This window comes from Ursus americanus, chromosome X (assembly GCF_024610735.1).
Source record: "Ursus americanus isolate L20-20 chromosome X, mUrsAme1.1.p, whole genome shotgun sequence".
Classification (NCBI taxonomy): Eukaryota; Metazoa; Chordata; class Mammalia; order Carnivora; family Ursidae; genus Ursus; species Ursus americanus.
Window position 1 is genome coordinate 82781097 of NC_142164.1, and position 13300 is coordinate 82794396.

Genomic DNA, 13300 nt, shown 5'->3' on the forward strand with positions numbered 1-13300 from the left:
GGGTAGTCTGATGGGAGGGAATTGGGGGTTCTTTCCTTCACCGAAGAAGATGCGTTGGAGGCTTTTTGCAAGCAGGTTCAGGTCAACGGGACGCTCGAGTGTTCTGTCGAATGTGTGCACCAGTCTGAGTCCCAGGGGCTCACTTGTCAGGATCTTTGGGGTACAGGGGACAGAAGGCAGGAACTGGGAAGGGCCCAGCTGGGGAACAAGAAGGCCTGAGGAAGGGAGTGTTTGGAGGCTCTGTCACGCAGGTTTTATGGGGCAAGATGAACCAGAAAGGTGAGGCTTGGGTCTAGAGGCCCCAGTTTGGGCAAGGGAGCCGCAGTATAGGAGGTATGTGGCCCGTGTAAGCTGACGTACCTGGTTGGCCCTGACTTTGAACGCTATCTGTATTTCACTGCCCTACTGCCTTCAGTGTTAGTCGAAGGAGTGAGGGGAGGGGTGCCTGGGTGGCTCAGTCCTTAAGCGTCTGCCTTCAGCTCAGATCATGATCCCCGGGTTCTGGGATCGAGCCCCGCATCGGGTCCCTGCTCAGAGGGGAGTCTGCTTCTCGCTCTCCCTCTGCCTGCTGCTCCCTGCTCTTGCTCTCTCTCTCAAATAAGTAAATCTTAAAAAAAAAAGGGAGGGGAGGAGAGGCAGGGGAAGGGGGAGAAGGGCAGAGCTTGGGGATTTCCAGATCACACCTTCTCCTCATCCCTCCAGAACAGCCACTTCCAAGGAATCTCCAGCAGGCCATGGGTGGGGAGCCAGGGCTACCCCTTGTTCCAGAGTCTCTGGCTGGGTTATGTGGTGGGAGGGGAGAGGAAGGGGGGCGCTCTGAGCCCCCTGGAGCTTTTCTCTTTCACTCAAGTCAGACTCACAGTACAAAACCTACAGGTGGGGACGGTAACACCCGCAGGTGTGGATGGAGCAGGGCAGCCTCCCGGATGACAGCAGGACAGTGCCCAGGGGAAGAGAGCTGTTTGCCAATCAGATAAGACATCTGTCCGCGAGCTTGTCAGCTGGAGGGATTTGTGAATAGAGGCATTTGCCAGTGAGGCAGTGATTTGTCAGTAGTGGGATAATTTTCTAGAGAGCACTGTGCAAATAAGAATCATAAATTAGTCTGGTAAAATGTTCTAAAGTATCGAGCAGAGAGATTAGCCCATACGTTGTGGTGGATTAATGCAGGTCAAGTGGCCCTCGCCCATGCGGCTGACCACCAACGCTAATGCCAGTGTAGAGAGTGATTACCAATACCTGAAATTTTAGGTGAAAATCAAAAAGCCAACATTTTGCATCCCTCCCCCCTCCCCCTCGGCCTCGTTCCCCGGGTGTTCCCACCAGGCCATCAACGACATGGGTTTGCTCCCAGACATGACACAGGGACACCGCCTGCTGGATGGTAGTTCTTTATTTCATGGTCTTGTGGGATAAAGAAAGACAGGAGCGGGACATGGGGTGAACACTGTGCAGGCTTCGGCTTCCGCTGGGGGTGGCATTTAGGCCAGCCGGGGCCGCAGGGACTGCCAGGTGCACAGCCCAGGCTCTCTTGGCAGGCAGGCAAGATGGCGGCTCTGGAAACCCTTGTCCGAGCCTGTGAGGAACTGGTCCGTCCACAAGCAATGAGTGTCACTCTGCAGTTTGCAGGGGATGGATGAGCAGGCAAACACCTAGGGGAGGGGAGGGAGGCACAACTCTGAGGGCCTCTCCCCCTGCCCCTACCTCCCCCACACAGCAGAACCTTCCCCCTCCTCAGTTTTCGACATGGAACTGCTAGGGAGACCTGGGGTTGCCCCACCTGGGGAGAGGCTCAAGAACAGCCCCTCCCTTGGAGGAACAGTCACTGGGCTTGGCAAGGTGACGGTAATCCAGTGAACTGCCATCAGTTTCCTGGAATGCTGGTTGGGGAACAGTCATGGAGGGGGGGGCGCAGGCAGGCTTCCAGGGAACCTATCCCATAGGATAGGGAACAGCTGGCTAGGGGGGGACTTAGGCATAGGCAAGAGCCGTGGGGCTCAGACACAGCCACTGGGACCAGAGGACATTCAGGGCCATCAGGAGACAGCCTTGAAATAGTCACAGGGGCAAAGCACCACACCCTTGTGTGTGAGGCAGGCAGAGCAAGAATCGGATGTGCTGGGGAAGAGTCAGTGGGTTGGGGGATCCGCACTTTGAGTTCTTGGAGAACATTCTAGGGAACCAAGAAACAATCCCTGGGGAGGGGGGGTCAGGAATAGCCAGAGGAGCTAGAAAATTGTCACAGGGGGATTTAGAAGGGGAAAGAAGCAGCCCGAAAAGTCCAGGGGACGAGGAATCCCTGGGAATCAGAGCAAAGAACAACCAGAATGTCCAGGGAACAGTGTCAGCTTTGGGGGAACAGCAAGAGAGATCAGGGACAGCACTAGGGTTGGGGGAGCAGCCACAAGGACAAGGAATGGCCAGAGGGAGCAAGAAACAAGCCACGGTTTGGGGAAGAGTCCGAGGAGCGCTGTCGGGCGGCGGGCAGGGCCCAGGCACTCACTGTGCACTCCTCACAGCCAGCAGCATAGGTCTTGGTGAAGCCCCGGCGCTGAGCGCTACTCAGGCTGTTCCAGGGAGCCACGAAACTGCAGGTGTTGATCTGCAGGTGTCCGTTCCTCAAGTTTCCTGGGGAGGGGCGGGGGGGGGCAGGCAAAAGACAGCAGCTGATTGGCTGGGCCGGGGTGGGGGGGCAGGGCGGCGCCTGATTGGCCTCCCGGGCGCACAGACCCCCGCTGGGCAAAGCCCCGGCTTTTCTGGTAGGCTGAAATCGGGGCGGTCCCCATTTCTACTGGGACCAGCCCCTCGGAGCCTCGCCCCCTCCCGGCGCCCGGCAGCGTCGGAGGGACGGGCTGGCGTGGCACGGGGCGAGGGGCGGGGCCTCACCGGCGATGAGAAACTCCTCGCTGCGGTTCTGGGACCTGTGGAAGTATCCGCAGACGCTCTCCAGGGCGGGGGTGTCGACGAACCGGATGTCAGAGGCATTCCCCAAGGCGTTGAACCCTTTGAACATCTGTCGGATGAGGGCAAGAGTCTCTTTTACTGACACTGTCCTCCCACTCCACGCTCTTCCCTGAAGTCCTCGCTAGCATCCTGACGTCACGGCTAACTTCCTCGGCTTTGACTTTGACGGAAGGGAGAGGTTAGGAAGTGCTGCGGAAAGGGCAGGAGGGATACCTTGGTCATCTTGATCTCGTAACGCCGGTTTAAGTCGGTCTGGTTGACTTCTGCGGTCCCCACGAACTTGGCCCTGATGACTGCGGGGTGGGGGGGAGAGAAGACGAGTCAAATGGACTGCATGAGCCAATAAAATAAAATAAGCACATACTTCAATAGGGGCCGCCGGAAGGCCAGATGGCACGCTAAGCGACGTACACACTGGCTAATTGATTAATCTGTATATTGAGTGACTACTCTTTGCCAGGAGCTGCTTTAAGCCTTTCTCATATATTCCTCATGTGTTCATTCGCTCAACAAATATTTCGGAGCCCCACCGTGTGCCAGGCACTGTTCTGGGTGTTAGGAACACAACAGTGAACAAAACACAGAAGCCCCCCTCCCTTGTGGAGCTCCCATTCTAACCAGGAGGAGACTCAACACAATAAGTATAAATAAGTATATGGAATGTTACAAGATATTCAGTGTGATGAGCAATTTTAGAGACGCGGATCAGGAGTACTCGGGGGTAGGGGTTGAAGTTTCGAACGGGCTGGTCCAGGAAGGCCATCCTGACATTCGAGGCCGCCCCCCATGTGGATACCTTCGGGGAAGGGTGTACCAGGCCGAGGAAGCCGCCAGTACAAAGGCCCTGCGGTGGGACTGGGCCTGGAGTAATCAAGGAAGCCCGAGGATGCCGGTGTGGCTGCAGCAGTCAGTGCAGGGCTGAGTGGGATCGTTCTAGAGGCGGGCACCGTTGCGAACCCCGCGGGACTGAGGGGAAAGCAGAGCGCAGAGTGTGCAGGGCAGAGTGGGGTGCACTCACCAATCTGGGAGTTGCAGAAGGCCGTCTGCGGGTGGGGCGGGGCACAGGTACACGCCCTGCTGGAGGCCGTCAGCCACAGCAACAACAGGGTGCAGGAGGCCAGGGGCGCAAAGGGGGCCATGGTGGGTTCTGCGGGGCGGGGAGGAGGGGTCAGTGGTCCTCTGCGGACGTGGGCAGCCCCCCCCCCACACACAGCCAGCTTGGAAGGGGATTAAGCCCCTGCACTCTGGGCTTGAGGGATTGGGGGGGTGTGGAGACTTTAAGCGGGCGGTGGGGATTTGGGAGCCCAGAGGAGCTGAGAGGGCTGGGGGTTGGGAAAGTCTAGGAGTTGTGGAGCCTGAGCAATTTTAGGGACCGGGTGAGTCGGGGGCCACGAGATGGTGGTGTTTGAAGAATAAGGGGGCAGAGGGGTTGCAGGATTTAGGGACATTGGAAAGTTGGAAGGTCGAGAAGCTGGGGGTGAGGAATTTGGGGCTTGGGGAGGTGGAGGAATTTGGGGTTTCGGGGTTGTGCATATTGAGATGGGGAGTGAATTGGAGGAATTGGGAGGAGGTTGGGGGTTCAGGAAGTTTGGGGACTTAAGGGGGCGGGGTGCCTGAGGGATTTGGGAGCAGAGAAAGTTGTGGAGTTGGGGATTTAGGAGTCTGGAGGGTTGGGGGGAGCAGAATTTAAGGGAGTTGGCGGCCTGGAAGGCAGCTGTGCTATTAGGCGCTCACAAGTTCGGAGGATTCGGGGATAGAGGTCGGGGTTCCAAACAGTTTGGAGTGCGGGTATCGGGGAAGCCATTCCAGCACCCTCCCGCCCTCCTCCCCTTGACCAGCCCGGGATCCTGGAACCCGCCGGGCCGGCTGAGCAGCCAGAAGTCTGGCAGGAAAGCTCCGGCCTGGCTCCAGGCCCCGCGGGGCGGCCCGGGGCCCCAGCCTACCTCCGGCGTATCTCTCGGGGCGCTGGGTCTGCGGCGATGGCGGCAGGGCCCGAGCAGCGGGGGATAAATGTCCACGCGAGGGGCGGGGGTGGCAGCGGTGCGGAAACCGCAGGCCTCCAGGCTTCCTGGATGCATTACTCATCCGCCCACCCTCGGTGGAGGCCAAGGGGCGGGCCGAGGGCTGCCGAAAAGGAGATGCACCCTCCTCCTCCCCCTCCCTCTGGGCCTCGCCCTGGCCACCCACCCCCATCTCCACATCAGTCACCAGTCCTTCCAGGCAGCCTCTGTGGAGGGCTTAGAGGCAGGACTACCCCCCACCCAGGGCCATTCCCTGAAGTCTCCAAACTCTCTCCAAGGTCTATCCAATCACCCGCGCCTCCTCCCCCCAGTTCCCCGTGGCTGAAGCCCGAATGAGTTCGTCCCTTTAATAAACATTGTTTGTGCACCTACTGTGTGCCAAGCACACACAGAATTCCCTCTCCTGGGAGATCTGACAGTCCCGTGAAGGGGGAGCGAGGCAGAGAGGACACAAATTGAGTAGAAGCAGTGAAGAGAGAGAAGGCAGGTGAGTGGAGGAGGAGTACAAGGTGGGACAACTGAGGCACGGAGGGGTTAAGCGACTTAGCCAAGATCACCGTTAGTAAGTGGCAGAATTGGGATTTGAACTCAGGTGGCCTGGAGCCAGAGCCTGGATCTTAACCCCTCTCAAAAAACACAGGCAGGGACGCTGGCTGGTTCAGTCTGCGGAGCTGTGACTCTTGACCTCGGGGTGGTGAGTTCCAGCCCCACGTTGGGTGTAGAGATTACTTAAAATAAAATCTTTAAGAAAAAAAACCACACAGGCAAATGGTCAGCATTTATATAGAACCAGCTGTGTACCAGGCACTCGGCATATTTTTTCTCACTTAAAGCTCACAGCACACCTCTGAGAAGGGTACCAGTATTATTCCCATTTTACAGACGAAGAAATAGGAGCATAGAGGGATTGAAGAACTTTCCCAGGATTGCAGGGCACAGCTGGGAGTTGAACCCAGGCTAACTGGTGCCAGCATCTTACCCTCAGGTGTGGCACAGCCCTGGCAAGTGGGGAATGTGCCAGTGAATTAGTGAGCCTTGGGGTGGGGGGGAGTTCACTGGTAGGGAAAGAGGGCAGTGAGTCAGTAGAAAACAGATCCCCTCCCATCCTGCCCTGCCCCTTCCCCACCAACCCTCCCACACCTCTGGAGGGGAGGGAGTGGGGGGGGGGGCTGGTGAGGCAATCCCTGCCCACCAGCTTCCAGATGCTGCCTGAATCTTCCTTGGGGTCCTGGGAAAGGGCTCTAAGGGCTCATTAACATCCTTTGTTACTCAGGGAAGGCAGACCAATAATAACAGTGATGGGAGCGACGCTAGCAGCCACTTACTGGGCACTTACTGCACGCCGTGCCCTATATTCTTTATGTAGATTCTCCCATTCGGTCTTCTTGACCCCCCCCCAAGCTTGCTGAACTCAGGGAGGTTGGCTCGCCCACCACCAGCAGCAGCAGCTCTTATGGGTGTCAAACCCTGTTCTCCAATCTTTGTGAGTGCCTTAATCTCTCAGCCAATCCCAAGTGCCTCCTTGGTAATGACTGTCGCCTGCGCCCGCGCTGATAACGGCACCGCACGTTTTGAGGTTGGAGGCTTCCTGTGTGCCCGATACTGCGCGAAGCTCTTTCCCTGAAATAACTCATCTGTTCCTCCCCACTGCCGGGTCGTGAGAGACTTGCGTATCTCCTCATGCAGATGAGGAAAGTGCGACACACCAAGGGGTCAAGAGCCACCAACCCAGGAATGAGAATGAAGAAATGACCCTGATGGGGGGAAGGGAAGTAAACCAGGAATTTGGGGAAGCCGGTTGTGAAAGTGGGGAGGGAGAGTGAATGAGGCAGGGGCTGAGTAAGTCGGCGCTTGGCCGAGGGAGCCTCGCAAGGAAGGGAAAGCCCCTCTCGGACCCTGCTTCCCAGGCCAGCTCTGACTCCCCAGCTTGAGTCAGCACCGGGCTGGGCTGACTGTCCACACGTGAGGGGTTCTGTGCAGCTGGCTTTTGGTGCAGGTTTCGCAACTGGTGGGGTGTTGAGGAGGGGTATCCAGATGTGTGACCACCTGGGGACCTGGATGGGCGGTGGGGGGGTGCTGTGGGGGACCGTGGGGGCCGGCTGGGTGTGCAGAGCAGAGGCCCGACCGTCTCCATAGCATGCCAAGTGCTTGGGCCTCGTGGTGCCCTTTGTACAGATCAGGAAACTGAGGCCCAGAGAAGGTTAAGCGACCTGCCTGGGGTTCCACGTGGCCTGAGGAAGAGGAGAGGCCCAGGGTCAAACCTAGGGCTCTCCAGGGGATCCTAGAGTGCACAGCTCCCCGCCTGCACACATGTGCGGGTGCAGTCGCACACATACACACGGGCTGTGTTCAGACTCAGGTCCCGCAGAAACGAGGAGTGTTTATGAAAAGAGGGGCCTAGAAACCTCGGGGGCCGGGGGGCAGTGCGCGTGCACGAGTGCGCAGCTCTCCTGAGTCTCTGCCTCGGAGAATCGTGTGTGTGTGTGTGTGTGTGTGTGTGTGTGTGCGCGCGCGCGTGCGCGCGTATATGTGTGTGTGCGCGCGTATATGTGTGTGTGCGCGCGCGCGCGCGTGCCTTTAGGTGGTGTGTGCCCCTCTGCGTGGTGCACGTGTGTACCTGGGGCTTGGGTGTCGCCCTGTGTGTTCCGTGCCGCTCCTGGGAGTTGCATGTCAGTCTCTGCAAAGCGGGCCGAGGTCGCGCGTATAACTGTGGACGTGCTGTTCACCTCTGAGCTGCGTGCGCGCCGAGCCTTGCGTCAAGCGCCGCCTCGGCATTGTCGCCCTGGAATGCTAAGCAGAGGATCCCCGTAACCCCTGTCCCGACACCGTGCCTTTCAGGGCCCCGTCATGACGCCAGTCATTTGGGAAATGAGGAAGGTGGGGGTGCGGGGAGAGAGGGTGAGGCCTGAAGGTCAAACGGTCACCCTGAGCCTGCGGGCTTCCTGTGCCTGTCGGGAACTGGGAACCGCCGCCGCCCCAGCAGCCCCTCCGGGAATGCCATCTGTGCCCCGCGGGGCCGCCGGCTGCGCGGAGGGGGCGGCGCGTGCTGGGGCTGGGGGCGCCCGGCCCCCTCCCCCACCCAGGGTCGCGCGGCCCTCGCTGTAGCCCTACACCCGAATGTGTATGTGTGTGTGTGTGTGTGTGTGTGCGCGCGCGCGCGCGCACGCACACACACCCAGGAGTGCTGTCTTCGACTTAGGCAGGTTGTGGGCGTCTCTGGCTGTGTGTGTGCCTGTTTGTATAGATGGCAAGGCATGTTGTGTATGCGTGTGTGTCCCTAGATGTACTTTTTTTGTGCGTGGTGTGAGTCGTGGTGGTTATATGAACACCTAGAAGCGTGGGTACCTCTGCATGTGGCGTGGGTCCTGGTCGTTGTGTGGATGCCTCGGAGTGTTGCATGTGCGTCCTTGTTGAGCATGTGCCCAGTTCTGTCGCGCACGCCTGCCGAGAGTCGTGTGTGCCTCTGTGTTCTGTGGCCGTGCCTCTGAGGGGTGTCTCTGCACTGCATGGGTAATCCTCCATGCTGTGCGTCCCTCTGCCGTGTGGGTTTGGGCGAGAGGAAAGGGGCTGTGTGTGTGTGTACACTGCTGGGCAATGAGGCTGGCCACGAGCCCCGGCCCCTGCCCCACACCACGAGCACCTGGCTGGCTGAACGACTGTGTGGATCTCTGCAGCCGGAGAGCAGGGTGTGCTCTGAGCCTTGCTGGTTGTGGGTCTTTCCATCTTGTGGGTCTCGACATGCGTGGGAATCTCTGGGTTTGCTTGTGTAGGGCTGAGTTCTGAGGGTTTGTGTGCAGGTCTGTAGGTTGTGTCTGTGTATGAATGAGGCTCACATACGAGGCCTGGCTGAGGGGTCCGGTTACTATGTGCTCACCACCACACCCCCATGCACACACAGGCACACACTCACTTCTCTATCATCCATTCACTGTCTAAACAAACTTTCCCTTTTCCGGAAAAGTCCCCCACCCCTATCCCATGCCTCTGCCCGGGAAAGCAGAGGCGGATGTCTGGCACTTGGAGGCAGTGGAGGGGGGGACAGGCAGGCAGGGCTCTGAGTTCGATTCTGGGCTCAGAGACGCTGTGTGACCCCCGGCTGCTGTCTGTCTCTGACTCGCCTCTCCTGGGAAATGGCTCCTGATGTGGCTCCCACTGGATGGGCTTCTCTCAGCACCATCCCCACCCCTGGCGATCGGCCCTCCCGCCCTGACCGTGCTCTGCCTTTCCCCCCCACCAGCTCAGCAGCACTACGTACCCTGTGGTGGTGAAGATGGGGCATGCGCACTCCGGGATGGGCAAGGTGAGTCCCCAGATGAGGTGTGTGTGTGTGTGTGTGTAAATGGTGCACGCTCCTGGCAGCGTGCGTACGTGTACATTGCGTCTCCAACACACACCTGTCATTCTGTATGATTGTGTGTCCTGGGGCATCTTTATCGGCGTGTACTGTTCCCCTCACATTCTTAGATTCTGTTAGCCCAATTTTCTGCCAGACATTCAACCAGTTTTGTGTGTCCTGTTATTTTGTTCGTGTATCCGGCATGGTGTCTGTGTATATGCATGGCTCTGTGTTGACCACACATGATGTGACCTTTGATGTTCAAGGCTCTTGCAGTCCTGTATGCTCTCCAGCCCCCCGAAGCTGGCTGTGTGTATGTAGGAAGCCAACTTGGAATGTGTACGTTTGTGTCTGTGCTTCTGTATGCTTTCCTATGGTGTATACCACCGACTTCGGGTCTGTGTGCTCACATGCAGACTGTGTGTACACACCATTTTCCACAGCTTTACGGAGATACAGTTCACCTCCCATACCACTTACCCACTTGAAGTGGAGAGTTCAGTCGTTTGTGTTCCAACTTGCACCCCATGTGTCTGCTGTGTCCATGTGAAGACCAGGAGACCAGACTCCTGCATGCTTGAGTGCCACAGAATTGTGACGTCCTCAGCTCCCCTGGGTCATCGGTGTGGACGCCCCCACCCCAACGCCCCCTCGCCCGCCCGCTGCTGCCCTGTCCTCAGCCGCCCCGATTCCCGTCCCACCCCCACAGGTCAAGGTGGACAACCAGCACGACTTCCAGGACATCGCGAGTGTCGTGGCCCTGACCAAGACGTATGCCACCGCCGAGCCCTTCATCGATGCCAAATATGATGTGCGCGTCCAGAAGATTGGGCAGAACTACAAAGCCTACATGTGAGAGCAGAGAGAACAGGGCTGGGGTCGGGGTCCCCTGCCCCGTGCAGCCCAGGCTCCCCTGAGCCTCGGTCCTCTCTGCTCTTCCCCCTCCCCGCAGGAGGACGTCAGTGTCAGGAAACTGGAAGACCAACACCGGCTCGGCGATGCTCGAGCAGATTGCCATGTCTGACAGGTGGGGGTGGCCCGGGCTCGGCCGGAGGGGAGGTCGGGTGGCAGCGTGGCGCGCCCCAAGCTGGGCGCTGACCAGCTGCCTTGCCCCCTGTGTCGGCAGGTACAAGCTGTGGGTGGATACCTGCTCGGAGATTTTTGGGGGACTGGACATCTGCGCGGTGGAAGCGCTGCATGGCAAGGACGGAAGGGATCACATCATTGAGGTGGGAGCACCCAGGAAGCGGAGGGTATGGAGGGAGGGGCAGGTGCACGGCAGCGACGTGCCGGGAACTGCGCCGCTCTCCACGGCGCAGAAGGCGGCTACTAAAGGGCTCTGTGCGCTGTAAAGTACCTTTAAAGCAGGAAGTGCTGGGTGAATGGCAACGTGCTTTATACAACTTTTCTTTTCTACAAAAAGGAGCTCTGTAAACCGGGAGGTCCCTGTTATCGAAGCAAAGCACTTTCAACATTCCAAAGTTCTTTGTAGACAGCGGTGCCCCCGGGAAACAGTAAAGCCATTTATAAATTCTAAAGTGCCTTGAAAATTCGGAGTACTTGGTAACCCATAGCGCTTTATACGTGATAAGGCATTTTGTAAACAGTGGTGCCCTAACAAAGCACTTTCCAAACTCTCAACACACCATATATCCCCATGTCCCTTGAAAAAGGACAGCTTTGTGAACTGTCAAGTACTGCATAAGCCACAACTTCTTCGTGAACTACAGGGCACCTATTTTAGCAAAGTATAGAGCAGGGACTGGTAAATGTTTCTGTCGAGGGCCAGACAGCGTACGTTTTAGGCAAGAGCAGCCAAAGACATGATGTTTAAAGAAAAAAAAAAAAGCATGGCTGTGTTCGCCTAAAACCGTATGGACATAACAATTGAAACTTTATCTATTTTCACTTGAGCTCTTTTGGTTTTTTCCCACCAATTAAAAAAATGTAAAACCCATCCCTTAGCTCAGGGGCCATCCCGCATGCGGCCCAGCAGCCCTGATCCGAGCAACTCTGCTCTAAGCTGGGGACCCCCTCCTGAGCGGTAAGGTACCTTGTGAAGGACAAGCCTTCCTCACACTGCAGAACTGCTGCTTCTCCAGCTGAGCCTCCGTTTCCTTGGCAGCAGCCATGCCCTTCCCCAACTGAAGGCACTTGGTCACGGTCACCCTCCCGGGCACCTCTCCAGCCTCTCGCCTCACTGGACCCCTTTGCCTCCCCAGGTGGTGGGCTCCTCCATGCCGCTCATCGGGGACCACCAGGATGAAGACAAGCAGCTCATCGTGGAGCTTGTGGTCAACAAGATGGCCCAGGCCCTGCCCCGGCAGCGGCAGCGGGACGCCTCCCCCGGCCGGGGCTCCCACAGCCAGGTCAGCCCCCGGTGCAGAGAGAGGCCCCAGGCGGCCCGAGGAAGCTAGCGGGGGGCCAGGCCCCGGGCGCTGCCCTGCCACACGTGCGGCGGCGATTAGCAGTGGTTGTAAAACTCGATCAAAGGGCCGCTCTCCTGATTTCTCGGAGTGCCTCCCGCCACCCCTGGGAACTAGTCCCCCCTGCCCCACACCCAGCCTGACAGCCCCTCCGCGCAGCCACAGAGGCGGCAACACCCAGCACAGGGCAGCCCGGGTCATTTTGATTGGCCGAGGCTCAGGCGGGCCGGTGACTATTTTTAACCTCTCCTGCTCCACTCCTCTGCCGCAGACTCCGTCCCCAGGGGCCCTGCCCTTGGGCCGCCAGACCTCCCAGCAGCCCTCGGGGCCTCCGGCTCAGCAACGACCCCCACCACAGGGTAAGTGGGGGGGACCAGCTTCCTGGGCCCCTACTGGACTGGCAACCCCACCCCCACCCCCCGACCTCTCACGTGTGTGCTTTTTCTGTCCCTCAGGTGGCCCTCCACAGCCGGTCCCAGGCCCCCAACGCCAGGGACCCCCCGTTGCAGCAGCGCCCGCCCCCGCAGGGCCAACAGCACCTTTCGGGCCTTGGACCCCCAGCTGGCAGTCCCCTGCCCCAGCGCCTACCAAGTCCCACATCGGCGCCCCAGCAGCCTGTGTCCCAGGCCCCACCGCTGACCCAGGGTCAAGGCCGCCAATCCCGGCCGGTGGCAGGAGGACCTGGGGCACCTCCAGCAGCCCGCCCACCCGCCTCCCCATCTCCCCAGCGCCAGGCGGGCCCCCCACAGGCTACCCGTCAGACATCCGTCTCGGGTCAGGCTCCGCCAAAGGCCTCGGGGGCCCCACCGAGCGGTCAGCAGCGCCAGGGCCCACCCCAGAAACCCCCGGGCCCTGCCGGCCCCACACGCCAGGCCAGCCAGGCGGGTCCCATGCCCCGCACTGGGCCACCCACCACGCAGCAGCCGCGGCCCAGTGGTCCGGGCCCTGCTGGACGACCCACCAAGCCACAGCTGGCCCAGAAACCCAGCCAGGACGTGCCACCACCCGCCACTGCCGGGGGACCCCCGCACCCCCAGCTCAAGTAAGAGGACCCCACGGCAGCCCTCGCCTTGCTGCTCACAAAACAGGCTCCTGCACCAGGAGAGTGGCCCCAGCTCCCAGGCTTCTCGGACCCAGGCCCCCTACGGGAGTCCCAAGAGCTCCATCTCCAGCCTGGGCAGAACCCTCCTCCGAGCTATTCCACCCCTCCACACCACCCCCCCACCCCCAGCCGACCGCCCCCATTCACAGAGGCTCCTGCCCTCCATCCCACAGACTCATGCCAGAATCCCAGAGAAACCCCTTTTTAGTTCCGAGTCCTCCAAACAGGCCCCTGGGAAAGCCCCCTCCCCAGCCCCTCCTGGCCCAACCCAGGCGCCTTGCTGACCCTCCCTGAGTACCGCCCTGCCCAGCACATCTTCCTCCCCGCCCGTCTGGAGCCTTCCCAGCAAAACGCACCCTTCTCCTGCCCGAACGGACTCCTCCCAGCTGAACCCCCAAACTCTTCCCGGCCCAATTCACAGTCCTCCTGTCACTTCACACTCTTCCCAGCT

General features: G+C 59.4%; 2 protein-coding genes across 3 annotated transcripts in view; one reads left to right on the forward strand and one right to left on the reverse strand.

The window, feature by feature from the left end:
- SYN1 (synapsin I) overlaps positions 1–13300 on the forward strand; it is a 47913-nt gene that overhangs the window by 32965 nt on the left and 1648 nt on the right. The window contains 8 exon segments of the mRNA XM_087860281.1: positions 9223–9285; positions 10031–10173; positions 10274–10348; positions 10448–10550; positions 11544–11690; positions 12019–12106; positions 12203–12243; positions 12245–12789. Of these exon segments, the coding sequence (XP_087716407.1) occupies positions 9223–9285; positions 10031–10173; positions 10274–10348; positions 10448–10550; positions 11544–11690; positions 12019–12106; positions 12203–12243; positions 12245–12789 (1205 nt within the window).
- TIMP1 (TIMP metallopeptidase inhibitor 1) lies at positions 1379–5064 on the reverse strand. Of its 2 annotated transcripts, XM_087860302.1 has the most exons (7): positions 4908–5060; position 4777; positions 3983–4111; positions 3178–3257; positions 2887–3013; positions 2504–2628; positions 1379–1652 (listed from the first exon to the last, which is right to left on the reverse strand). In XM_087860302.1, exons 1-7 carry the CDS (start codon positions 5040–5042, stop codon positions 1482–1484), a joined length of 768 nt encoding a protein of 255 aa, XP_087716428.1. In that variant the 5' UTR covers positions 5043–5060; the 3' UTR covers positions 1379–1481. The 2 variants fall into 2 exon arrangements, with proteins under 2 accessions (XP_087716428.1, XP_045644742.2); XM_045788786.2 differs by lacking the exon at position 4777 and having other exon boundaries at positions 4908–5064.

What these genes read in the sequence shown, in the direction of transcription:
- TIMP1 (XM_045788786.2), bottom strand. Translation starts at nt 5,049, where the DNA reads ATGAGTAATGCATCCAGGAAGCCTGGAGGCCTGCGGTTTCCGCACCGC. An exon ending in CTTCTGCAACTCCCAGATTG is followed by an intron (nt 3,258 to 3,982) that starts GTGAGTGCACCC and finishes CCCACCCCGCAG; the next exon opens with TCATCAGGGCCAAGTTCGTG. An exon ending in ACGAGATCAAGATGACCAAG is followed by an intron (nt 3,014 to 3,177) that starts GTATCCCTCCTG and finishes CTCATCCGACAG; the next exon opens with ATGTTCAAAGGGTTCAACGC.